Raw genomic sequence first — 27,806 nt, 5'->3', positions numbered from 1 at the left:
ACTTTTAGGAGTTTAGGAACTCAAATTTGAAAAAATTATATTTTTGGTCTTTATGATTTCAGGTACGGTACATTTGGGATTTTGAATTGTTTTTCTTTGATATTATTATCCATTTTAACCATAAGCTCTCATGGTCTACTCCTCTCATTAATCTTCAACAATTCTCTCCTCGAACAAAGTACACACTTCGACTCCTTCTTTGGAGTCTTTGAACAAAGTACACCATTTGTGCTACGTTTGAGACACCTTTAATTACATTTTCAAGGTTTACAACTTCTTTGTTCAACTCTAGAGAATTTTATTAGTAGGGTTAAGTTAAGGGGATGACTACTATACCATATTAGGAACCACAGACCTCCACAATGATATGATAGTGTCCACTCTTAAGCATAAACTCTCATAGTTTTGCTCTTAGTTTCTCAAATTGCCTCATACCCATGATGTTTCTCTTAATTAGCCAATGTGGGACTACTACTCTTACTGATTAGCGTATTTTAATCTGGATTTATGCGATGTATTTGTTGTTTGCATAAATTTGTTCAACTTGCTTTCTTATTCTAATTCTTCTGTTAATTAATTTTTTTTTCATTTTAATGTTAAAATAATTAATTTAGGAATTCATTCCCATGAGCATAAAGTGATTGGAACTTCCAACAAAAATAAAAAAGGGAAAGGAAAAGTTGGTAAGGTGGGAAACCAAATTAAAAAAATATTTTGGAAATATTTTTTTAAAAAAATAAAAAATTATAAAACTATAAGTGACTTCTTGAGAAGATGCCATCTTTATTATAAAGAGTTATACATATTTTGGAAAACATTTAGAATCTTAATTATATGTTTAAAATTGGCTTCCACTCCATTTTAATTCTCTTTAATCTCTTCATCTTTTTTGTTTTACATGTTCCAATCAAATTCTTATTGTCTCCCTCATAGAGTGGTGTTTATATATGTATGTATATATATATATAATAGGTTGGGTTGATACAAGAATTTAGTCATAGGTCTACGTAAGTACTTAGTTGAGGTAGCTTTGACATCGGGATGATTTACAAGAAAGAAGATCATATGGGTGTGGTTGATGTTTAAGTCACTGTTTATATCGAAGTGATGTTGAGTTGAGTTAGTGTTGTCCATTGTCTTATAATAGACAATAGATTTTTACTTGATACTGCAATGAGGATTCCATGAATAAGGTATCCGGTGTCATGGTCAAGACGCCTCCTCGACTCAATGAGCCACACTACATGGACATTCTTCAAGAGTGAACTTATCCTAACAAGTTTGAATTTTCATTTTTAAAATTGAAAACTCGTGCCGTTCATTTGACTTGAGATAACTTATTCAACCTACAAAGTAAGATTTAGAAAAAATGATCATAAAAAAAAAAAGTCTAATTTACTAAAAATTAATATTTAAACATAAGCATCAATGAAAGCTCGGAGTAAGAGTGTAAAATCTCGAAACTTTACGATCAAGTAAAAACTACACTCAAAGGTAAAAATAGAACGTTTTGAAACTTATTAATCAAATGAAAACTAAACTCGACACTTAGAGGTAAAAACTTTACCAATGAAGTAATTTTCCTATTTGAAAATGATTTTTTTTCATTTATTTATTTTTTTTAGAAAAAATACATAAAAGAGTGGTGAAGTCATAAATTGTTTATGCTCGTGTCAAAAATTTATTTTTGAGTTTTTGGTGACCAACAATCCAGAAGAATCCTAAAAAAACATAATGTTAGAATGTAAAGTTTCTATTAGCTACGAGTTTTACTTAATATCCAAACCTTGTATGTTGCTCGGTTACTCGGTCGTGGAAGGTTGGAAGGTTGTATTAAAGAGGTGAAATATTCACTCATATAATACATTGTGATCAAGATAATTATATGAAGCATTATTCTCGTTTAAAATGTGCATACCTTATACTATTATAATCTGAGATAAACAATTAATTATATAATTAGAAAATTAGAAAATAACCCTCAATATATATATTTTTTAATTAATGCATTACAATTATTTATGGGGAAAAAATTTAAACCGCTTAAAGGGTACTAAAATAAATAAAAAAAATAAATGGTCCAACACGTTTTGAAGGGAAATTCCCTTGCTGCCCTTTCCCTCAACTTTGTAGTTATTTATTCATGTCACGTGTTTTTAAATAAAAATATGTAAATGAAAAGTGGGTTTGAGATTAAATCAAAATAAAATTGAAAAGAGAGAATCTAAATCAAACTGGGGAATATTTTGTGAAAAGAAACTAATGGGAGATCATATTTGATTTTAGTGAAATTATATTTTTTTTTTATATCTAATTATTTCTTTTTTATTTATTTATAAATTTTGATTTTTTTTTTTATAGTATTAATGCATGTAATAATATTGTTGACCATACTATTTTTATAAATTATTTTTTACACAGCAAATAAAATATATATATATATATACATTTTTCTTTTTGTTTACAAAAAGTTTTGGCAGCATTTAAAAAAAATTGTTGTATATATAAATAATATTTTCGTGTTAAGTAATCGCCCATCACCCGTCATCTTTTATTTTGTTCTTTTTTGGTCGCACTCTTTAGTTACCAACATCTTAATCTTTGAAAACCCAAATGACTTAACCCGACTCAAACAAAAGTACTCTTTAGTTCATCCAACTTCTAAATCTTTGAAAACCCAAATGACTTAACCCGATCCAAACAAAAGTTATGACGTTGGTTGCCCACCGATCAACTAACTCAAATTTTCAAATTTTCAAGTTCAAAAACATGTCTAACCAAACCTAACTCAACTGTTTGCTTGGTTTGTTTTTTTCCAAGTGAATTAGATAGGCGGATCTGATTGATACACTATGTACTAATCGTTCTTTTCGTGCGGGTTCTACAAAAGGGGCGAAGATCACCAAAAAAAACTCTCGTTTGTTGAACGAGCGTAGTGCGCTTGCATTGTATACCTAAATAATAGAATCAGTATCAAGCAAGGCAGGTACAAGCCAAATCAGGCTCTTTGAATAGACTGAGATCAGAGTCTCAGATACATCTTTTACACAAGCTCACAATAAATCCTCTATAAAGCACTATAATATAAACATTACTCTAAAATGGAAGAAAAAACATACAAACTTCAACTCTGAGGCTTTCCCTGCACCCATTTCTTCCACCTACATCGCCTTCCTCGTCTCTTCTTGCTGCAACCAACTGTAAACGCTATCGCTACCGGCACGGTTGAGCGAGCACGGAGGGACCAAAGAAGCCGAGGTGGCTGACTTCTCGAGGAACTGCCTCTGTTTCTCATCAGCAATGCAAAGCAAGGACTCAGAACACACTTCTAAAGCTGATGGGGGCGGGGTCGGCTTGAAGTCCAGAAGCTTTGAGTACTCTGTGATTAGCTGAAACATGTAAGCATAGACGGTGTCCATGCTCAAGCTCTCCATGAAATTCTGTCCCTGTTGTCCTATGGCCTCGGCCTGTTTTGGACATACATTTTATACGTATCATTCTTAAACATAGTTTCATTTCGCTCAATACACTCCATACTTGCTGATTAAAACGAGTGGAGATTCTTTTGAACATATGATACAGAAAAAATAACATATTCTAAGCGGTTCATGATTCTAATTCGAATAAGTTTGTTAACGTGGCATTGGGAAGCTGCCCACTACTAGCCGATATTGTCCTCTTTGAGCTTTCCCTCAAAGTTTTAAAAACGTGTCGGCTAGGGAGAGGTTCCTACCCTCTTATAAAAAATGCTCCGATTCCCTCTCCAACGGATATGGAATCTTACAATCCACTCGCCTTTGAGGCTCAATGTCCTCACTGTCACTCGTTCCTCTCTCCAATTGATGTGAGATCTCACATTCCACCCCCTTCGGGACCCAATGTCCTTGCTGGCACACCGTCCAGTGTCCACCCCCTTTCAAGGCCCAACATCCTTACTGACACACCGCCAGGTGTCCACTCCCTTTCGGTGCTCAACGTCCTTGTTAGCACACCGCCAGGTGTCGGCTCTGATACCATTTGTAACAGTCCAAGCCCACCGCTAGTAGATATTGTCCTCTTTGGGCTTTTCCTTTCAAACTTCTCCTTAATTTTTAAAACGCGTCGTATAGGGAGAGGTTGACTTAAAACTACAAATCTACCTCAAATTTGTATCAATGGTTAGTCTAGCTTCTTAAAGTTTCAAATTCACAGATAAAACCAAGCCAATACTTCTCTATATAGTACAATTGCGGGAAGAAGAAAGATATAGTGATAACCAAGAACCAAGAACCAAGAAAAGAAGATAATGAATACCTCAGATAAATGATCATTTCCCCAGTCAACAGCATGCTTAATAGACTCGCACATATTATCGAAGGGGATGGGCCAGTAGTTCTTCAAAGGATCAAGACCACGGCTGAAGAAATCTTGATATAGGGGTGAAATAATCAAAGACATTGAACCACATGAAAGAATGTACTTCAAGCTCACAGACCAAGCGAACCCTTCAGCATAGATTTTATACCTGCAGAAGCAGACAAACACATGGTGGGCTCAGCTAAGACAACAAAACTGACATGTCTACGTCTCCTAATAGCTGAATTTGGTTAACTATTCAAAAGAATCTTCACCGGTGGTTGCATTGGTTAGATAGCTTGGACTGCTCAAAACCATCTCTTGCTTCTTGATCCCAGTCCTGCCATCAACAGAATGGTTATCTCACTTCTCAACAATTAATTGTTCACTTATAATACAAAAATGCAGCAACAGAAATTGAGGGTTCCAGTTTGAACCTGACGCATGATCTGAGCACCCCACTTTATTGAGTGATTGCAAGTCAGCAACTCGGTACGAACAGGGGAAGCAACATCTGGATTTCCCTTCCAATAAGCTCGAGGTAACTTGCTCGACCAATTCGAGCTTTTCGAACTTTTCTTGATATCTTTAAACTCTTCCCCCCATGATCTTATGTTCACTTCTGGCCTGCATCAGATTCCCACATCCATTGATGAAATATAGCATAAGTTTCCCCATCACATAACATAGAATTGTTTGAGAAAAACACCAACCAAGACAAGAATTCTAAAAGTAATATGATCAAATTGCTTCAATAAAATCAAGTTACAAGTTTGGTCCATCTAATAAATCTTATATTTTAAAAAGTTTATAATAAATTCGAGTCTATCTAGTCTTTATATCTTATAAAGTTTCAAATAAGTTTATAAACTTTCAACTTTTATGTTTAACAATTCATATTAACTCTATGTAGCATGCTATTTGGTGTATTTTTTAACCTTTGATCCTTAGTAAAGATTCCAAAACTACTATTGAAGTAGAAAAATCGTTAGAATGTTGGACGAATGCGTTCATGTTGATTTTTCATCCACTATTTTTTTTTAGATCTATTTCAAAAGTAGTTTTGAAAAGTTTATGAAAGATCAAGAATCACGCTACAACTTTCAAGAGAAGAATGAATATTTTTTAAATAAAAGGCAGAGTTAGTATTTTTTATGGTTCAAAAGTTTTAAGACTAAAAGTTAAAATTGAAGCATGAGACAAATCAAATGACCAAAGCAGTGAAAGGATATTAAGTCATACGTATAACGTACCATCCCCAGAAAGACCAGTCGGGAAATGGAATGTCAAAGTGAGCGTCGGTCGTGCAATACCGAAACAGAGGCAGCGGCATGTCTTTGTTCTCAGTCCGATTGATAGTCGGCCTGTCCATACAATCAAACATCATGTCCACATCCGGCACCATTCCAGGGAACCTTCTCAGCAATTGAACAAAACCCCAGATCGTGAAAATCGCCCTGCTCTGCACACAAGCATAGTACATATCCACATAAAGCCTACCCTCCACGATCACAACACGAAACGCCGCAAATTTCTTAGATTCATCCAAGTGTTTCATCGAGATTAGGCTTCGAGCCCACGGATCCAGATCGTGATGAATCCAGCGGAAGAGTTCAGGGCATTGGTGAGTGGAAACAGCGGAATGCAAAGGTAATGGAGTAGCAGTGTTGTTGGCGTAGCGGCAAGCGAGGTAAGAGCAGTGGATGATCTTGACAGTTCTGGCATGGCGAGTATCTTGGCTGAAGATTTTTGGAGGGAACAAATGCCATGGGGTTGGATCCAAGTTGTGGCCAGCAACAGTCTTGGTTTGAGCAGCAAAGTCATCCACCTGAAACACAGCAAAGAAATCAGAAATGGAATCAGCACACAAGGTGTTCGACGAAATGCTGCAATGAAACAAATGGAGTGGCAGACCTTGTAGCAGATGAGGAAAGTAAGGGCAAGGAAGGAGAGGGCGACGACGGAGGGGAGAATGTTGGAGGGAGTGCGGGAGGAGGGAGCGCGGGATGTGGGAGGTCTATGTAGCGGAGCCATGGCAGAGATGTGAGGATCTGCATTGTGTGATAAGGTAATGGAATGGGAATTGGAAAATGCCTTATTTGGAAACTCAATTTTAGAGGCTCACATTATGGTTACTCCGTCTTTTCAGTGGACAGGTAAGATTCAAATTTCTAACCTAAAGTATGTATGACATGTATATAAGGTTAGTTTTGGCCGGTATTCAAAAAAAAAAATATTTGCAACCGAGGTGGGATCTCAGCTAGACATACCATTTGCAATGGTCCAAACCATTACTAGCCGATATTGTAACCCAAACTCATTACTAGCGTAAGCTTAGCCTAGCAGCTACACTACTGGCAGCAGATATTGTCCCCAACTATTCATATTCCCCTAACCCCTACAGTGCATTTTGGAGCTGGTTTGGAACGGGCATGCGACCTTGGACAACACATTCTGTACAAACATGACTGAGACATCCGACATGCGATCAGAGACAATACGCCTTGGACAAGCACGACGTGACAGCAGCTATTATTATGAAGAAAACTATTTTTTTTTATATTTTTAAATATTAAACTAAAAAAGGAGAAAGAGGGGAGAGAAAAAATATATATAAATGGTATTTTTTTTCGTGGGGAGAACTTTTCTACAGTACTATACTTTAAAAAAAATTATAATAAAGCTATAATAATTTTTAGAATAATTATAAATATAACTCGACATAACTTAAATGGGAGTAATAAATGTCTTTTGTCATTTTCATTAATCACTGATAATTAATTAATAATCTACTTTTGTTCTTTTAATTAATCATCAACCAATCATTAATTACATTTAATTAATCAATTAAGAATTGTAATGATTTATTATTATTGCAATTATAAAAAAATATTTAAATTTGGGCTAAATTAATAAAAATACAATTTTAAATTTTTTGAAAAGTTTTATTAATACTCTTAATTAATTAAAAAAAAGGAAACACCTTTAAATTTTTTTAAAAACTTTAAAATACTTTTGATACACGGTTTCAAAAATATTCCTGAATTTAAAAAAAAAAATTAAAAAATTTAGAGATAATTTATGAAAATATTCCTGAAGTTTAAAAAAAAATTAAAAAATTTGGAGATAATTTATGAAATGTCGATAAGCGATTTATGTCCATATATTGACGGTAAGAATATGACTCGATAACTTAGACTACCAAACTCAAATCATAAAGATTGGATTGGATTAAATTTTGTTAGGTCAGATTGAATTTTTGAAAAACTAAAAAAATTTCGGTTCAAATTTCAGGTTGACCTTTTTTGGTCGGGTCAACCTAATCAACTCGAAAATAGAATTATAATTCAACTCAACCTTACCTTACCCTAGTTTTAAATCTATTTGTAACCGAAATTAATGCATTGTGACTTGTAAATGTTTTATATTTAAACTTTATGAAATTTAATTATTAATGTAAAAAAACAACCCCGACAACTCAACCCACCAAAAATAGAAGGTTAGGTTAGGTTGAATTGCAAGTTGTATTCAGGTTACTCGAATCACCAACTCAAAGGTCTTAAATATTTTTTCAACCTTCAATCTAGCTTAATCCAACCCGTGTACACTCCTAACTAAATTTTGGGAGTGAAATGAAAAACGGGTTCTGAAATTTCAGTTCCCAAAATGCCCTTCCTAAATGAAGCATCAAAAACCAGAACTTATCCAAGCCTTTCTGTGCAGAATTGAATGATTTCAGATTGACTTATAAAAGTTCCAACAAAAGCTATGGATCTCTATTTGTTTTGTGAGATTCTGATGGGAAAATTTCAGCTGCTTCCTATTTGCTCCTCATAGTAACTTATGTTGCCCATTCACTTGCTCCACTGTTCTGGGAGAAGCTGGCACATTCAGTTGGCATTCCGACCTCACCGTCACGAGCGATTTTTTAAACTGTTCGTGTCCTTCTGGCATCTGATGGATCGACTTTCTCTCTCCCGGGTCGCACGAGTCGATGTGCTGCAGTTTTCTCGTCTCTACCTTGTCCTTAATTCTCTGCAAGACAATTGGAAGCAATGAGTTCACTAGAACAAACACTCTGTATTAAAGGGATTTAAAGATCTAAAAGTAAATAAGCGTCCCCCCAACATGGGGGGATTTCACCGCACCATTTCGATGGTTGAACTCTGAGCGATGAAACGTAGTTGTCTAGCTGCACGAAATTCCTAGGGAGTGAAGGGATAGGTCAAACAAGAGGGGAGCGATGAACCGTGGTTGTCTAGCTGCACGAAATTCCTAGGGAGTGAAGGGATAGGTTGAACAAGAGGGGAGCAATGAACCATGGTTGTCTAGCTGCACGAAATTCCTATGGAGTGAAGGGATAGGTAGAACAAGAAGCGAGCGATGTGCACGAAATTCCTAGAGAGTGAAGGGATAGGTAGAACAAGAAGCGAGCGATGTGCACGAAATTCCTAGAGAGTGAAGGGATAGGTAGAACAAGAAGCGAGCGATGTGCACGAAATTCCTAGAGAGTGAAGGGATAGGTAGAACAAGAAGTGAGCGATGTGCACGAAATTCCTAGAGAGTGAAGGGATAGGTAGAACAAGAAGTGAGCGATGTGCACGAAATTCCTAGAGAGTGAAGCGATAGGTAGAACAAGAAGTGAGCGATGTGCACGAAATTCCTAGAGCGTGTAGGAATAGGTAGAACAAGAGGCGAGTGATGAACCATGGTTGTCTATCTGCACGAAATTCCTAGGGAGTGAACGGATAGGTCGAACAAGAGGGGAGCGATGAGCCGTGGTTGTCTAGCCACACGAAATTCCTATGGAGTGAAGGGATAGGTAGAACAAGAAGCGAGCGATGTGCACGAAATTCCTAGAGAGTGAAAGGATAGGTAGAACAAGAGGCGAGTGATGAACCGTGGTTGTCTAGCTGCACGAAATTCCTAGAGAGTGAAGGGATAGGTCGAACAAGAGAGGCCAGAAAAACTACTCAAAGTCATCCATAAGATTGAATACCATTCTGGCTATACGGAAGGGGCAGAATGGATCATCAATAAGAGGGATCGGAAGACTTTCTTTTCCATAGGGATTGCATACCCGGATTAATCACTTCACAGTAGAGAACACAAGGGATGAACGATGATCGACCTACCTCAGTTTTGCATCGGCTTACCCGCTCGAGAAACTAGGCATACGCTAACAACCCGACTATCGAAATAACTAATCGCTAGACCGTGAACAAACCAAGATGATGTTCTTCTCATGGCTAACAAATACAGCACAACACAGACGCATTATGATACGAACAACCAGTAAAAATCAAAGTTCCATACATTCAGAACAAATTATTGACTTCTAAGATTATCAAGTGTTCATCCAGAGTTCAAAATTCAAAAACAAACCTGCAAGATTCTGGATTCGAACTGGGGCAGACCCATTTGAGAGACTGTCAAAGATCCAAACAAATTCCCAAGCAATGCAGCATCCGATACAGCCAATCCCGCCGTGAAACCCGCCGCAAACCCACCCAAGAAGCAGTCACCGGCTCCAGTAGGATCGAGCTCAGCCGCCGTGAACGGCGCAATCTGCAACTGGCCGCCGTTCGAATACACCGTACACCCTTCTTTCCCGTTCGTCACAAGAACAGGGCAAAGCTTCCGCACCTCTTCAACATCCATAAACGGCGCTTCTTCAGCAGAAGCCTTCAGAAACCCAATTCGAGGCAATAAATGGAAGAATCCACTCTCCTTCAGGTTCACATGCTCCACAGTTCCATCAATTTCATCAAAAACTCGAATCAAAGACTGAATATCAACAAACACAGCATCACAAATCTCAAGCATCCGCGTAAGCGTCTCGGGGAGAATCTCTCCACCAACGCCCACCGCCATTCCAAAATCAAATCTAAAATCAGGAAGATCCGAAGGCAAAATCGGAGCACAGGCCGCGATCCTTTTCAGAATCCGATCTCCATGGCCATCGCCGGCGATTGAAGAACCGAAAAACGCACGAAACGTAGTCGTCTTCGAATCAGCCACAACGATTGGGGTCTGGTTTGTCGAATAGGCGAAATCAGCCCCCACCTTCGAAACAGTGAGATAGGGAACAGATAAACCGTCAAAGACCGTGGAAATAAACGAGGCGGCGCCGCCGAGAGACTCGGCGACAACACGGGCATCGCGAATGAGGAAATCATGGCAGAAATTGCCGACAATCAGGGCACGAGGAGGGAAATTGGGGAGTGGGTCTTTGGAATCGGTCACCATTTGGGGAATGTATCGGTGGGTGTTGGGATCATGGGTGGAAAGAGGAAGGAAAATGGGCTAAGCCGCCATGGGAGGAGGATCGGAAGAAGCGGAAGAGAAGAAGAGATTTGAAATGGGAATGGATGAATGAAAGTACGAATTTAAGGACAGAAAAATAAGGAGTCGTGTAAGACGGAGAGAATGGTGGCGGGAGAGAGGGCGACGCGCGCCGGTGGAGAGATTTGGATTCCGAAGGTTTTTTTTAAAATAAAATTGGTTTTCATGGAATTATTCAATTTAAAGCATTATTTGTTTTTCAATTTCTTTTTTTACCACTTTCGTTTTAAAAATCATTTATAAAAATATTCTCACCTACCTAAAATTAATAAAATTTCCAAAAAAAAAAATTAATCCTTAGTTTAATACAAAATTTATTTAATTTTCTATTAAATTACAAGTTTAGTCGTTAAAGTTTGAATTAATTTTATATATTAATTTTCAATTTTTACTAATAAACTAATTATTTTTAAAAAAAAATTGAAGAACTTGTGGATATATTAGTTACAAAATTGAGTGTTGGGGGACGTTAAATTTGTGATTTAATATTTTTTATTTATTTATTGATTGATTATTATTGATTTCAAGCTTTTTAGTTAAAAGGGGGAAAATCAATATTACTATTTTCCTTTTTTATTTATCATTTTATTTTATTTGAAATGTGAAGTTAGGTGCACATTTACTTTACTTCAATTTATTGTCTAATTTAACTAATATTAGTAACTTGCGTCTAATTTAACCTAGGTATGATCTCACAATCTATTCATTGAGAACACAGCATACTCGCATTGGTAACATTTCAAGCCACTACTTGCAGAAGTAAACAAATCAAGTAATATATTAATAAACAAATATTTTACATTTTTTTAAATAGGTCACAATACTTAATACTTATAATTAACAATAGTCTCGATACTCCAAAAAATAAATCTAATTCCACTTCTCACTCCAAATTTTTTATAATTAAATCAATCCGTCTTGGCCCAAAGAGTGGATACCTCAATTGAGGGAGAGAACGGGGAAATACCATATGACCCAATATATCTGACAAGTCGCACTATAGGTCAACCCACGACGCATCTTCATCTCCAGAACTTCGAAAAGGGACTTTTGGGAATACCAACCGACATTAAAGCAAACAAAAAAAGAATTAAGTACTATAGCTCACTTTGAGGTGAAAGCGTACCATATTGTCTTAATAATACTTTTTATATATTTATTATTAACATGAAAGAGAGGAAAATGAAGAAAGAGAGAGAAAGAAGAGTTACTTGATAAACTTGCAATCTTAAATATTAAAAGCTTTTGAAATTTAAATAGTGAACATTGTTGAAGTTGGTGGAGCTCGATCTTGTTAAGGTTCACTCTGTCAAGCAAATAAATCAACGGTTAAAAACTCGACACAGAGTTGAGTCAACAAAAAAACTCGACTTCATCCAACTCAATGATCCAAAGTGCATGAAGATTAAACTAAATTGTCAATTACCTTCACCCAAAATATGCTAAAACTAAAAAGATTGGATCTATAGTCCCTAAATTTTAAACTTTTGAAAATAGTTCCACGTAGTCAACACACAAATATGAAAATGAAAATTTTAAATGAAGAGTTTAGTCCTAAATTATCAAGATTAAGTCCAATAAATGCCAAAGTAAACCTCAACTCATCGGTAGTTAACATATATCTCCCTTTTAAGATCGTAATTTAAAGCCACATTTCTACTTATTGTAGTAAAAAAAAGATATCTAATAGACCACTAACCTTCTTACCAAAGTATTTAATACATTATCAAACTTATAAAATTAGAACAACAATTAAAAAAATCCATAAAATGATTTAAAGGAGACACCTACTTGGGTATTTGCTCTCTGTCTAATGCCTTAGCGTTTAGTGCAATTCCCCGAGGACCATCTAAAATCATTTAAAATCTCAATTCAGACATATAGTCTTTATCTCAACCCAATTCAGACACCCTTTGTCGTATTTTTCACTAACTTCCAACATTGTTGGCAGAGGCGATTTGGCTTTGGACAAACTGCAAGTCCAAAAAAAAGATACCAAAATGGTCTAAGGGGAAAAGGAAATGATATAGGGAGAATCAATATAGGAAACAAAATGTACTGCTAATCAGTTTATGGTACTTAAGTGAAGCCATCTGCAGATACCACGCACCCGAGTATGATTGAACAGAATTAAGTCAACTCGTTTCTGGGTGTTCTCACTCCAAGGCTTTTGATGGGTTTTCCCTTCAAGATATTTGTCTTAATTGGAACGTTATTGTATATCTTTGTAATGTTTTAGTAGTTAATTACTGTTTTTATGTATCTTGCTTCCTTCACCTTCTACCAATGGAGTCTGTATCTCTCACATTAGTCTCTTTTCATATCTTCAATCAAAATTTTGTTTAGGTAAAAAATACAATTCACCCCGTGAACAAGCTCAACAGTCCAAAAACATGAGATCCCACATCAGTTGGAGAGGAGAACAAAACATTCTTTATAATGGTATAGAGGCGTTTAAAAAACCTTAAGGGAAAAATCAAAACAGAAAGTCCAAAGAGGACAATATCTGCTAGCGGTGGGCTTGAGCTGTTACAAATAGTATCATAGCCAAGTTCAGGGCAATACGCCGGCGAGGAGGCTGAGCCCCGAAAGGGGGGTGGACACGAGGCAGTGTGCCAGCAAGGATGTTGGGCCCCGAAAGGGGTGGATTGTGAGATCTCACATCAGTTGGGGAGGAGAAAGAAATATTCTTTACAAGGATGTGGAAACCTCTCCCTAGCAGACGCGTTTTAAAAACCTTGAGAGAAAACCTAAAATGAAAAGTCTAAAGAGGACAATATCTGCTAGCGATGGGCTTGGGCGGTTACAAAAAAAACTTTAAAATATTACCAGAACTCTCAAAAGTAAGAAGATATGCACAGAGCCACACGAATTGAAATCTTCGACCAGTAAAGTGGCTTTCTTCTGCTTTAGAGTTTAGAATACTAGAGAGAAAAGGATCAGAAATTGCATACCTGGTGGAGTAGTTGTCCGTCCTTTGAGAGGTGGGAATCTGAAAGCACAAGGCAAAAAAGACAAAATATCAATGAATGGCACTAACAGAATGGTTAGGTTAGGAAACTGAAAGCACAAAGCAAAAAAGGCAAAACATCAATGAACGTCTCCGATAGAATGGTTGGGTTAGGAATCTGATACCACCTTAAATTTAAATCAGCACTTTTGAGGGATTCCAACAACTGCATTCACAACCGTCGCCGCAGCATTTCCCTTTTCTAATTCCCATGCTTTTTAAATTATTGCTTAAAGAATTGGAGGAACCGTAAGAAGAGGCAACCGGAAAAAGAGTACCCTTCATTTTACTAAAGGTTCTGGCAGCCAACACCAAGAAGATAGTCCACAGCAGAAAAATGTTATCATCCACTCACTTTGGGCATTCAACATGAGCTGTTATGCATGAACTAGGACTCTAAACAGGATCTCATCATACTTGGAACAAATTTTGGTTGGTCAGGGGGGAACTTAAATTAACAAGGTCCCTTTTCAACATATTTTACTGAATAGGATTTGGATAAACAAATATATAGAGAATGATGGTACCAGGTTCGCTATTTTTACCATGAACTTGCATCTGCGATCAAATTTGGAACTCTTGTTTATATCAAACCAAATAGAAGGTTAAACTATAATACAAAATATTTGGAAGTTAAATTTATATCACATAAATATTTTCAGTTCATTGCAGCGATTACATGAAAACCCAGTACACATCATTTTCACAATAGCAGTCATTACAGGGATTGCATAAATCAAGACCAGTAGAAAATCTACACATTATTTACCGAGCATTAGCAAAATGTCACGCCCATGCAAGTTATAAATGCAAAACTATCTTCGTCAACCTAAGCGAATTCCCCCCATGAAGCTCCTTGGATCAGGACAGTTGCCGGAAAATTGAGCTTGTGAGAAGTCGAATCCAGGGTTCTGCAGAGAAATAAGTAATGCAGATTAAGTTTCAAGATTTCACAATATAACTGACACTTGATTCAGGACTTCTGACATCTTGTAGGAAAAGAAATGCGTTTGTGTATTTATAAGATATCATAACTTTACAATAGCAGGCCATACAAAGACATAACAACACTGCCGATTGGGGATATATAAAACCAGCACCTAATAAAATTTTAGTAATTAACAATAATCCAACAACTCTCTCATCCATAATTAATTAACTACCTTTCACCATGTGTGTTGACTTGATATTCAAAGTAGACAACGTTTGTAGTTACTAAACCAGAATCAGACAAGAAACGTCATATGCAAAGGTTGAATGCAACCCAATAGTTATTCCTATTCCATCCAAAATAAAACTAAAAGCTTAAAAATACGAGTGATGCAAGCCATCCCTTAAACTCAGGATAGAGTTATGGGAGTCTTTCTTTCCACTCGATTGGGTTCTATAGGTTGTCTCCAAAGATAGGCTCAAATGCAGTAGCCTTACAGGGTGAACTCTTGAGCTGGGTCGTGGATGAGGTAAAGACATAATTGACCTCTCTCATATCAGCTTCTACAGTGGAAAAACCAGGTCATCTATCCTACATCAGTTGGTACAAGAGCACGTCAAAGGTTCAAGTCATCCCGTGAGTGCCTTGAAGGAAGACCTCTATCTAAAGGAAAGGAGATAATGTATCACTCGAACATAAAGTTAGTCTATTGAGTTGGGAGTTTTTTCTCACAATTGTTGGGTGCAGTACCCCTGAATAAGTTTTTAGAGATGTCTCAAATGATATGGGCTTGCAAAAAAGAAAGCAAAAAAAACAAAAGAACACCTGCAGAGTATGCTCTCAATGGTCCTTAGTGATGTATAGATTAGACCAGGCCCTCTCTTATCGGAAGCAAACTTTGGAAGAATGTTTCAGCTACTCTACATTAGTTAAGATAAAAGTTGGAGATCTCATGTTTGAGTTCAGAGAAGAAGTTTTTCTGAAGGATAGGAGGAGGAGGACGCAGGGATTCTCATAAGTTGTGCTACATTGTTAACGACCTCTGGAACTGCAGCTCACACACAGCAACTCAGTCCACCAAGCCTATACTGCAAAACTGTCAAATCATTAACATTTTATGGAAAGCTTTCCAATTCTTCTTATCAGGCCAACAACGTGAATATGATTTTCCAGACAGGTTAGCCTCTCCATCTGTCTCATAATTATGACAAGGCACATTAGCTTCGTCCCAGAAATCAACATCGAGAAGTTATCAGAACATCTCACGAACTATTTACTCATTAAAATAAACCTCCTAACCATGAGCACCAACAACTAAAACCTAGCCTCGTAGGATGAAAAATCTATTTGGATAATTGAAACAATCGATCTTCGAATAAAAACACTAAACATGCTCAAGAAGGGAAACAAAAAGTACATAAATCAAAACAAACATGGAAAACACAAAAGCATAAGCATATTATCTAGAATACATCAAAAGTCTAGAGTAAAAAAAATAGACCTCCTCTTGAAACCTCTGGAGCATAAGGCGCTTCTGCTCAAGATCAGTGGTGTATGGATCAAGCTGACCCTGACCCTGTATAGGAGAAGCCCATGTCTGACCCTTGTCCCTCTTCTGCAGTGTAATGTGCATTATGTCATCCTCTGCCACCCAAAATAACCAAAACAATTACATTACAAAATAGACAAAAGTGGAGCAATTAAAAGGGGAAGATAAAAAGGAGACACCAAAACTCAGTCCCATGAAATTTATTTGGTGTATAAGTATAACAATCAAGATTCCATTTAGTCATTCAAGTGAGCATTTGCAATCACCTAAGGTCCAGAAAGAAGAATCCGTCTTCACAGGGCAAGTAAGATGGTGCTGCAAATCAATGATTGAAAGCAATTGGTACGATCATAAACGAAGCAATAGATCAAAATTTCAAAATTAAATCCTTAAAGATGCAACGATACCGACATTGAGATAAGGAGGATTCCCCTTGATGCCAACCTCAACATGCGTAGACTGAATCTTGCAGTAGAATTGCTTCGAATGAACATTTGGAGGCAAATTAATATAAATGTTAACCTCCTCCAGAGTCTGATCCCATTCAAACACTTTCTGACCTGAAAAACCACAACCAAGCGAGCACAGAGATCAAAAGACTCATACAACATTGAATTCATTCGTTCAAATTGAAAAATCAGAAGATCCAATTGATAAGAGTAGAGAGAAAACCGTTGTGGAGGAAGCTATGGCGCTTTTCTGGAGCCAATTTCTCCGCCATTTCTTAGGGTTTGCTTCTCCCCTTTCCCGCGAATTTCACAGAAGCTTTTCTTTTCCCTGTGCCTTCTTTTCTCTCCAACGAGAAGTTCCGGTCTAGCGAAGCTTCTGGTGAATGCATTAGAATTTTGTTCCTGAACCGGTCCCCAAACTTTTACATATTTGCATTTTGACCCCTTCGGAGAAATTATTTGAAACTATTTTCAAAATGGGTTTTTCCCAAAAAAAATATATATATTGTTCGTAAAAATATATTTTAAACATTATTTTTATTTTGCATTGGGAAAAATATTTAAAACATTATTTTCTATATATTTTTTAAAATATTGCTTTCATTTTCTAATATAATTTTTATATATATATAACATTTTAATAAATTCAATAATATTTTGTATATTTTTACGATATTATTTCTAAATAATCAAATTTAAATATTATAACGTAGTCTGTAAATTAATAAATATATATATATAATAAATTAGTTTTGTACCAAGTAAAGGTAGGGACGAGGGAATATAATATCAGTTCCCGATTTAATTTAATTATTTGAGAGAAATTTCTTCTTACTTAGGTGACATGTTGAGAAAATGGTATAAAAAGAAGTTCCCCATAAACTAAGCAATACTTTCCCCTTCATTTCCGGAGTAAATCTTTCTCTTGGAAACTTCAAAAGACAAACTACATCATAGGCTTGTTTGCTTTTCTTTTTTAATTAAATTATTTAAATTAAATTATAAATTCACCCCTAATGTAAACTTATTATTATCCCATTTCAATTAAATTAAAAAAATTATCCAATTAAGACGTACGTTAATAATTCGTTGATATCAGTATTGCGTTACTTACAGAGTGTTTGGACTGTATTATAGTTAGCCTAACCATTTTAAAAACACGTCTAATAGAGAGACGTTTCTACACGCTTATAAGAAATGTTTCGTTCTTCTCTCAAACCGACGTGAGATCTCACAATCCACCCCCTTTAAAGGGCCAACATTCTTGTTGTACACCATTCGATGTCGGGCTCTAATACCATTTAAAATTTCTCAAGTCCACTGTTAGCAAATATTGTTTTATTTAACCTGTTACTTATCGCTATCAGTCTCACGGTTTTAAAACGTGTCTATTAAGCGGAGGTTTCCACACCCTTATAAGGAATGATTTGTGGGCGGTATGCCAATGAGGATGTGAGATCCCATATTGGTTGAAGAGCAGAACAAAACATTTCTTATAAGAATGTGGAAACCTCTTCCTGTCAGACCCATTTTAAAACCATGAGGCTATATATATATAATTAATTAATTAAAATGACATTGGGACCATTTTTTTTCAAAATAAAGATTTGTTCCAAATTCATTCAAAAATTGAGATTTTAAGTTACATTATTTTATGTATATTTAAAAATTTTGTTTAAGCATCAGATTTGATTTAAATAAATAACACCATTTATTTTATAATAAAAAAAATAGGATAAATTACATTTTTAATTCAATTAAAAAAAATACCACATTTTTAATTACATTTTAAAATATAATAATTTAAAATAAAAACTTTACCCTATTTTTATTATTAACTCATATATATATATAGACACATGTCTTTCTTGATTATCAACGACAATAATAACAATTTTTAATTAAAAAAAAACACCCATTAATACAACTAAAAACAGTAAATTAATAAAATTTGTCAATATAAGATATTCCAATTTGAAGCAACATTATTGAGTAGTTTAGATTCTAGAAATATTCTCCAAATCTTCAAAACATAAAAACATATACATATATATACATATATATATATATATATATATATATATATATATATATATATATATATATATATATGCGCTTAAACGAATCATGGTCTTAAAGAGAAAAGGCTTTTAAGCTTTCGAATTATTCCATCAATGGCGGACGAATCAATGAACACAAATTTAGACGCCAATGGCGAACTGGTAGCTGTCATTTTCGGAGTCACCGGGTTGGTCGGAAAAGAGTTGGCCAAATTGCTTCTCTCAACCGCTGGCTGGAAAGTCTACGGCGTCGCACGGCGGCCGGATAATATCAGCCCCATCTCCGATCCCAACTTCCACTTCATCTCTTGCGATTTGCTCGACCGCCGTTCGGCTCACCTGAACCTCTCACCCCTTCGCCACGTCACCCACATGTTCTGGATCACTTGGGCCGCCCAGCTCCGGTTCGACTCCCAGGATTGCTCCGACCAGAACAAGGCCATGTTGGCGAACGCCCTCGATGCTATTCTCCCGTCGGCGCCGGCCCTCCGCCACGTCTCTCTGCAGACCGGGGTCAAGCATTACGCTTCTTTCACGAGCTCCACCGGCAGCGGCGGTGGGGAGGTGGTTTATAGTGAGGACAGCCCGAGAGCGGAGTCCGGGAATAATTTTTACTATGTGTTGGAGGATCTCCTCCGCGAGCGGCTGTCCGGCTACCTGAGAGTGGTGGCGTGGAGTATTCTCCGACCGGGTTTGATACTGGGTTGTTCGAACCGGACTTTCTTTAATTTTATGGGGAGTTTGTGTGTTTATGGCGCCATTTGCAAGAAGTTGAAGATGCCATTTGTATTCGGCGGCACGGCGGCGTGCTGGGAGGAGGTTTATATCGACGGCTCCGATGCTCGGCTCACGGCGGAGCAGCATGTGTGGGCCGCAACAAAAGCCGTTGAAATAAATGGTACGTGTCATAAATATAAATATAATTTTTTTTTTTTATAAGAGACAATTTCATTCATGATTGATAAATATAAATATAAATTTAATATCTGTTAACGTGTAAAAATACCGTCATCCCAGACGGGGAAGCATTCAACGTGTGCAACGGGTGGAGCTTCACGTGGAAGGAGATATGGGGGGCGGTGGCGGAGAAGCTTGGCGTGACGGCGGGGGCGGAGGACGAGAGGATGTTTTCGCCGGAGTTTCGTTATACGGCAGCTATGGCGGAGAAAGGGACGGTGTGGGCGGAGATAGTGGAGGAGGAAGGGCTGGTTGCGACGGAAATGGGGGAGCTGGCGAATTGGGGATTCTTGGACAGCTTGTTTAGGCTGCCGGAAAAAATGGTGGCGAGTCGAGCCAAGTCCGACCGGTTAGGGTTCACTGTAAAATACAAGATGTTGGACTCCATCTTGTATTGGATTGATGTCATGAGACACGACAAATTGATTCCGTCTCCTTAATAATATTACGGTTTTTTTTTTCTTTTAAATTATAAAAAATATTGTTATTTAGTTTTTAAAAATATAATATTATTTCTAATTATGAATAAATTTTCTATAAAACAATCGCCTTTAATTTATATTATTTTTCTTTTAGTTTTAAAATAATTTTTTTTATAAAGTTGGACCTTGATTTATTATTATTATTTATTTATTTATTTATTTATTTATTTATTTATATATATATAGTTGGGAATAGCGGCGGAGATTGTGATGCTCCACATGTAGCCGTTGACCGACGGATTGCATTATAATTAATTAAAGGAAGCGCCAGACACGACTAAGATATATCTTTTTTATATTATAATATATATATATATATGTGTGTGTATGTATTTATTTATATATAAAGAACCGAGTTAATAGTTGTCTTGTTCTTTACCATAATAAATTATTATTATTATATATAAAGAACCGAGTTAATAGTTGTCTTGTGCCTCCGCCTCGACCGCTACATCAATTTCCACCTGAAAAGAAAGTTGGAGTAGCAGGGATGAGTATATAAAATATACTCAGTAAGGAGCTTGCTGGTAGTTCATATTTCGTTATTAAGTCTTATTAATCTTGTTCCCACGTTCGGTATCTTATTCTCCCACCGGAATTCATTCTCCTGCATAGGCTTTTTCCTAGGTTACACACTAACCGGCAAACTCCCTGTAAGTCCCTACAAGGTACCATCAACAATAAGATGGCCACTTCTATAGTTACGCGGACTCCTGACGATCGAGTCAGGTTTACGATTAGAGGTTAGTTGGCGAACCCCTAATCGTCCCCGGGTAACCACTAATACTGTAACATGCGTGACGGAGGCATAACTTAATCACCTACTCATGGAGAGCTAGTCATGAATCTCCATTCATAAGGTGGTTGCATACGTGTTTCAGTAAAATTTCAGCGAACGTGCATAATCACATTCAACATGTATCATCTCAACTCATTCTATGCTCAAACTTCTAAAACTTACTTTTTATACCATAATTTCATGCATACTAAGAGCATAGCTAAATCCAAGGTTCCGAGGTACCACTTAAAAGCATGACACTTTTTATTCGGATTTGCGTCTTTAGTACAAAATTTGCCAAACTCCTCAGATAATTCCTACATTGTTGCAAAAATGGTGAATACCATGAAAACGATGCCAAGATCGGAGTTATAGCCGGTGAGTTAAATCAAGAGGGCCAAACCGACCCAATTAAGTCGGGTCGGGTCGACTGGACCCCGGTTCGACTTCCCTCCTCGGTTTGTATCCATCCGAAGTCGACCGCCGAACACCCGTGGATCTAAAGCTTAAGTTTCTCCGACGAGCGTGGGTTGGGTTTCAGTCTCCTACCTCCGGTGCCTTCTCCTTTGGACAAACGGCAAGCCCCCTTAAACCCACTCTCACCCCATGTTCGTCTTAGAAATGATGATAACCCAATATTTAGCCCATTAGAAAGAAAGCCCATTGGTTAACTTAAATTAAATTAAATTAAAAATCTAATTGTTTAAATTCACTTAAATAAATTTATAAAATACAAATAAGTTAACTTATTAAAAGTTAATTTAGATTAATTTAATAATTTTATAATTACATAAAATTATTTAAATTAATCACAAAAATATTACGTTTTTATTCGAAAATTTGATACTTTATAATATCAAATCTTAAACTGAACAATTCTAAGAATTATTATTATTATTATTATTTAAAAAAGTTATCATTTTAAGAGCTGACATTGCAGACAGGGTTTGACTTTTTTTTTAGAGCACTAAGACTTAATTTACATAACATCAACTACTTTGACTTTGATTCTCTTATATATATAAAATGATATTCTAGAAACCATATTATTGTCTTGTTTCAATGAAATATTTTAAAATGTTTGGTTTTTTGTCACATGTAAATATTAGGCTTATTTATTGATAATTTATTTTACATTTTTTTTAATATATTTATTATAAAATATTTTTAATTGCTGGCAAATAAAAAAATTATTTTTTTAGTTCTTGAAATTCAACTAAATTTTAAAATATATATTATAATTTAAATAGCTGTAAGAGATATTAAAGTTGTTGAAAATAAATAATGGAAAGAGCTAAGAGAGGTTTGAAAATTTTAATATTCACTATTTTTAAAAAAATTATTATACACAAAATAATAATAATAATAATGTTTATCCTTATGCTTAAAATAAACGACAATATTTATAAACTAATACCAAACTGTTAACGATTTGTAAATGTATATCAATATATATATATATATGTTTACGAGTGAGATTTGGACGTTCGGTACAATATACGAGTGTTCATATGACTCAAGAACTCGACCAATTCGTACTATCCAACTTATATTTAATATATGGTAGAACTTATAGAGGTGTTTGTATGACCTAAGAACCTGACCAACCCAAACTACTCAACCCAGATTTAATGTATGGTAGAACATAGGGGTGTTCGTCTGACCTAAGAACCCGACCAATCCAAACTACCCAACCTAGATTTAATGTATGGTAGAACATACCGGTGTTCATGTTTAACTTTTTTTTCAGTTTGGGTTGGATTGAATTTTTTGAAAATCGAAAATTCGGGTCGGTTCGCAAGTTGATATTTTTATGGTCAGATTAACTCAATAAACCCGAAAATAGAGTTACAACTCAGCCCAACCTAACCATATTGTTAAGATTACTGTGAAGATTAAAAATATACGAGGTTTGGATCAGATTAGATGGTAAAATCCATTATGGCTACTGTGGTCACCAACCAATCTCGAGTAAGTCCAAATGATTTTCTCAACCTAACACGACCTAAATTGTGTATACCGTGAACGCCAATTATTGACTAAAATTATAAAATAGGCGTTTGACCGTGAAACTCCCTAAAAGATCATACGTGCACATAAACATCCAAAACAATTGACCAAAATACAATTTAAAGTTTTTAATAAAATAATTTAGAGCAATTAAAGTGTTTAATTAATTAATTATAAATATCATTTATAAAATTGCAAATCATTATACTTTTATTGTAATTATAAAATATTATGCATAAAGGATTTTAAAAAATAATAATAAATTTTAAAAAATATATTCCCAATTGAAATATTTTATTGCTTAAAGAGAGTGACAAATATGTCAAATAAACCTAATCTTATCCATAGTTTAATTTAAATAATTATGTTTAATACTTTAATTTTATAAAAAAAAACTCCAAATTCTTTTGACCAGAAATACAGTCAATTATATCATTAACACTATGATTTTGACTAATTAATTATTTTTAAAAAATAAATTGGGCAATTAAAATTTTATAAATCAATTTTTATTTAAGCTTTCTCCTCTAAAATTAATATTTTAGTAACCCCGACTAATTTAAATAATTAGGTGAAACATATTTTAACCGTTATTTATGACTCGTTATTATAGCATAGTGCTAGATTGTAACTAGCGGACCTCCTATCTATCCTCCTCTCGATATCGAGCCCCATTTTTTAAGTTGTATCTATACTTATCTCTAGCTATTATAAAAGAAATACGTAAATCCAAAACAGTTGCTGCAACTAACGTGATCTATCCAGATAGTTTTCTGTGATTTTATTTTTGAATAGTTGACTGAGAGGTATTGTTCGAGTATTGAAAGAACGAAGCTCCCGCTCTTTAAAGGGTATATGTTCAGCAAGTTCGGTGACGCGTCTCCTTTTTTCTATAGCACCAAAGAACCGTAAACATTAAAAAAAATTTGGACATAATTCATGACGTGATAGAAGATTTTCATCTATGGTAAAAAAAAAAATTAACATTTTTTTTTTCATCCATATATTCATTGGTATTTTTTAAATATAGTACCAATAGTAAGAATATTTTTAAAAAAATTTAAAAATGTGTAGAATATTAGTTAAACTTTTTAAAATTTAAATGATATATTTTTTTTAATTTAAAAGTTTAAAGGTATTTTTTAAATAAAATATTAATAAATTTCATCGAAAAGGTAATTTTCGAAATTTTTTTAAAAAATTTTAAGAATATTTTTTAGATAATTTTTTTAAAAATATTTAAAAGTTTTTGAAATAAATTATTAACTTTATTCAAAGTTAAATAAATCGAATATATTTTTTTTAGATAAAAATATATTTTTATTAAGTTTTTTTTTAATTTTAAAATTTGATAAACACAGTGATTAGTCTCATAATTAAAAATTTGTAAGGTTAATAACCATTTAAATTCGTTGAAATAATTTAAAACCTTTTTGGAGAAAAAATAAAATTCTTTTAATTCTAGTGAATGGGAATTGGGACGTAATTTAATATTAGCCGCCATATTTAAAAACATTGGGCGTAGCCTGGTATTGCTATTAACCAATAAAAACTCGCCACCTCATTTAAATACTCATAAATCTTTATTTCTTGTGGGCCCAAAATGAATTGCTGGCGACAAGTCATTGGCTAAATTGCCATTCAGTAGTGTGCTTTTGACCGTACGCGATTGCAGCCCAATATACAATTAAAAAAATAAAAAATGTCGAATCGTAATTAGTTCGTGAAATGAGGGTAAGATTGTAATTTCAGTAAATTGTGATGATATTTTATGAAAGAGAGCGGCTTTGAAACGGAGCTGAGAGAAACCGGCGTTTGCTTAGAGAGAATTTCTGCTCATAATATCTTTTGCGGATTTTTCCATTACGGGATTTTCCTTTCTTCCTTTTTCTGTTTGATTATGAGGATAATCTGTAGGGTTTCGCCTCGAGATTTTGATTCTACTTGATTCACTGATCGTTTGTTTGCTTTGGATTGAAACTGTGTTTTTGTTTTCCCGGGAAAATTCGACGCCATGGGAAAGCTTTCGTTCAAGGATTCGCTTAAAGCGCTTGAAGCCGATGTTCAGTATGCCAATACTCTGTAAGTCTTCTTCTCCTTTCTCTCTGCGAACCATAATTTTTGTTTTGTATGGATTTTTTATTGTTTCAGTAGCCTTTTTGCCGACAAATCCCCCTTTAAATAAGCTGAGAATTAAGAAATTGAGTCCTCCATGTTTATTGCTTGATTTTCCTTGTTAACTGTTGTTTTCTCGCTCTGATTTTCTCTAGAAGATACATATTCTACTGTTGACTGTACAAGGAACTGTTTACTTCTTGAAACTGTCTACATTGTAGAATTTGAACAAGCAATATAAATATCCTTCAGTGAATTGCCGAATCAAATTAAGAAAGATCTTTATTGCTTTAGTGGTGCTTAGTTTCAGTGATAGGAAAGAAATTTAATCGTTGATTGCTCTTTCTGTCGGCTGTGTAAAAGTTGAGCAGTAGGGAGTGTCAGATTGATAGTAGCTTCGTTTTGGTGATTGTTTATTCGTTTTGTTTGCAGTGCTTTAGACTGTCCAAGAGAGAGTGATGGGGCTTGTGTTCAAATGAGATTATCATACAGCCCTGCTGCTCCCTTTTTTCTTTTTCTTGTTCAATGGACTGATTGTTACCTTGCTGGTGCATTGGGACTGTTAAGAATCCTTATCTATGTGGTATGTATGCCTTTTCATTTTGGTTCTGTTTGGCAATAATTACCAGTTGGGTATTGGTCTTAGTTTTGTGTGTTTATGTTGTCTTGATATTCCTTTTCCATTGAAGTCCCTTATCTTTACTTGTGCAACCATGCTATGATGCAGACTTATCCAGATGGAAAGACCACCATGGCCATTTATGAGCGTAAAGCTAGCATTAGAGAATTTTATGGTGAGTGAAATTTTCAGAGTGCAGCCTTAATGAATAAGTTTTGAATTCTCAACTTCTTGTTGTTTTCTGGTGGGGGTTTTAATGGATTGGCCTTTCTCATTCACAGTGGTAATCTTCCCTTCTCTTCTGCAACTTCAAAGGGGCATCACAGAATTGGAAGATAGAAAACAAAAAGAGGTCTGCAATGCCAGATACAAAAGAAGGGATGAATTTGGAAGGGGGAAACTTTCAGAAATCGACATAGAAAGAGAAAAGGAGTGTGGAATTTGCATGGAGATTAACACCATGGTTGTCTTGCCCAACTGCAACCATTCTTTGTGCTTGATGTGTTATCGAGACTGGTAAGAATTTGTCTGTGATTCTGTCATGTTTGATAGTTTCTTTGGCAGAGTTCGTAAGTGCTTTAAAGAGAGTAGATAAGTTTATTCTTCAGACGTGCCAAAAGTTATCCACTTTTAGGACCAGCAATATCTTTTTCAACATACAAAAAGACATCTGTCGTTAAGTGTTCTAGATAAAATGAATCATTTGGGTAAAATTGAATTCTCTGTTGGATCTGAAAAATCTTCTTACCCATCCTGATGTCTTTAGTTCGCATTTATTGCTAGCATTCTCAAGACCCTTCAATCTTTCTGTGAATGACTAGAATCTTGTCTGTCTGTTTCATCCTCCAGGCGCAATCGTTCTCAGTCGTGTCCGTTCTGTCGGGATAGCCTCAAGAGAGTCAACTCCGGCGACCTCTGGATCTTCACAGATAAGAGTGAAATGATTGATCTAACTTCGATTTTGCAGGACAACCGCAAGAGACTATTTGCATACATTGAGAAGCTGCCATTGGTTGTTCCTGATCCAGTGTTTCTTCCTCTTGATTCTCATATTAGGTGAGAGAATGAGGGACACCCGTTTCAATCTGTGAGTATTAGATGAACTTTCTGTATATATAATTATAGCTTGGTGAAGATCAGTTTGGAAATGTAAAAAGGTTTCTCTGCCTGATGTTAGGAAAGGATGTTGCTAATTTTCAGTTTTTTAGCTTATCAATGTGAATGTTTTTGGTTCACCCAATAGTCTCATTTCACCCTCCCATTAACCCATGCAAATCTTTATTCAAATATCAGAAAATCAAATTATTGATCAAGATATACATATATGTTTATATAGCTGTGGATAAGGACAGACTTGTTTTGTAATCTTATGCTTAGGTGGATCTTGATGCTATTTGTTAGGATATTTTAGGCTTGTCTAGATATTTTGGTACATCGGCAGCCACTAGGTGCCTATTTGGTTCAGGAACTTTTAGAAAGGATCATTGTAGAAATGTAGTGATGAATTCGATATTAATTTAAATTTTATGTTCAAAAGAACTCTAAATTTTTAATTTTGTCTGTAATAGTTCTGAAATTCCTAATGCTACTAATAGTGATTTTTTTTTTTTTTTTTTTTTTTTTTTTTTTTTTTTTTGCTACTTGCTAGAAATTTGGAGAAAAAATAATTTTACTAAATAATTTTAGTTGATTTTAAATAGATATAGATCACTAATAAATGGTTTAAATCAATTTATTTATGAAAATTTAGTGTGGTGGGACATAAATTGATTTTTTTTTTTTCTCAAATAAGGAGGAGATATTTAGGAATTCAGAATTATTTGTACATTAAATGAAGGAAGCAAACAAATTTGACTATCAAAAAGCTTATGGCTATTGATGTGATATGATATCAATCCAAAGTTTGGGTCAACCAATTGAAAATTTTAAAATGTTTTAATTTAATTTAGTCTAAAATTTTTAATTCTATTGAATTGAAGATTAATACGTGTAATTGATCCTAGATGCTAATATGGAAGAAAATTAGATAAAAATAAATCTATGAAATATGGAATCTTTTACAATTGAAACGGGTGGATTAATTAGACATAAAAGTCGAATATTTTAAGATTAATTTGGCACTTTTTTCAAGCACAACTAATAATTGATATATGAATTATCTATCGC

At 35.1% G+C, this 27,806-nt stretch overlaps 5 protein-coding genes across 5 annotated transcripts; 2 read left to right on the top strand and 3 right to left on the bottom strand.

The window, feature by feature from the left end:
- Window positions 1-2,901: 2,901 nt before the first annotated feature.
- On the bottom strand, window positions 2,902-6,497 carry LOC111782541 (O-glucosyltransferase rumi-like protein (DUF821)). Its single transcript, XM_023663306.2, has 6 exons — window positions 6,250-6,497; window positions 5,589-6,163; window positions 4,773-4,962; window positions 4,611-4,675; window positions 4,294-4,504; window positions 2,902-3,467 (listed from the first exon to the last, which is right to left on the bottom strand). Exons 1-6 carry the CDS (start codon window positions 6,367-6,369, stop codon window positions 3,162-3,164), a joined length of 1,467 nt encoding a protein of 488 aa, XP_023519074.2. The 5' UTR covers window positions 6,370-6,497; the 3' UTR covers window positions 2,902-3,161.
- A 1,343-nt stretch (window positions 6,498-7,840) lies between these two features.
- Window positions 7,841-10,822, bottom strand: LOC111782468 (inositol 3-kinase). Its single transcript, XM_023663221.2, has 2 exons — window positions 9,721-10,822; window positions 7,841-8,370 (listed from the first exon to the last, which is right to left on the bottom strand). The coding sequence occupies exons 1-2, from the start codon at window positions 10,582-10,584 to the stop codon at window positions 8,167-8,169; spliced, it is 1,068 nt and encodes a 355-aa protein (XP_023518989.2). The 5' UTR covers window positions 10,585-10,822; the 3' UTR covers window positions 7,841-8,166.
- A 3,491-nt stretch (window positions 10,823-14,313) lies between these two features.
- On the bottom strand, window positions 14,314-17,001 carry LOC111782460 (uncharacterized). Its single transcript, XM_023663209.2, has 5 exons — window positions 16,843-17,001; window positions 16,582-16,730; window positions 16,437-16,485; window positions 16,123-16,265; window positions 14,314-14,601 (listed from the first exon to the last, which is right to left on the bottom strand). The coding sequence occupies exons 1-5, from the start codon at window positions 16,889-16,891 to the stop codon at window positions 14,515-14,517; spliced, it is 477 nt and encodes a 158-aa protein (XP_023518977.1). The 5' UTR covers window positions 16,892-17,001; the 3' UTR covers window positions 14,314-14,514.
- A 1,764-nt stretch (window positions 17,002-18,765) lies between these two features.
- LOC111782542 ((S)-8-oxocitronellyl enol synthase CYC2-like) lies at window positions 18,766-20,080 on the top strand. Its single transcript, XM_087120832.1, has 2 exons — window positions 18,766-19,583; window positions 19,694-20,080. Exons 1-2 carry the CDS (start codon window positions 18,794-18,796, stop codon window positions 20,074-20,076), a joined length of 1,173 nt encoding a protein of 390 aa, XP_086976958.1. The 5' UTR covers window positions 18,766-18,793; the 3' UTR covers window positions 20,077-20,080.
- A 4,615-nt stretch (window positions 20,081-24,695) lies between these two features.
- LOC111782456 (E3 ubiquitin-protein ligase AIRP2) lies at window positions 24,696-26,875 on the top strand. Its single transcript, XM_023663206.2, has 5 exons — window positions 24,696-24,988; window positions 25,454-25,604; window positions 25,749-25,815; window positions 25,922-26,156; window positions 26,490-26,875. The coding sequence occupies exons 1-5, from the start codon at window positions 24,921-24,923 to the stop codon at window positions 26,698-26,700; spliced, it is 732 nt and encodes a 243-aa protein (XP_023518974.2). The 5' UTR covers window positions 24,696-24,920; the 3' UTR covers window positions 26,701-26,875.
- Window positions 26,876-27,806: the final 931 nt, after the last annotated feature.

Source organism: Cucurbita pepo, chromosome 20 (genome assembly GCF_057944985.1).
Source record: "Cucurbita pepo subsp. pepo isolate OVF chromosome 20, ASM5794498v1, whole genome shotgun sequence".
Taxonomy (NCBI): Eukaryota; Viridiplantae; Streptophyta; class Magnoliopsida; order Cucurbitales; family Cucurbitaceae; genus Cucurbita; species Cucurbita pepo.
Note: the sequence above shows the minus strand (reverse complement) of the source record. Positions and strands in the feature narration are given on the sequence as shown.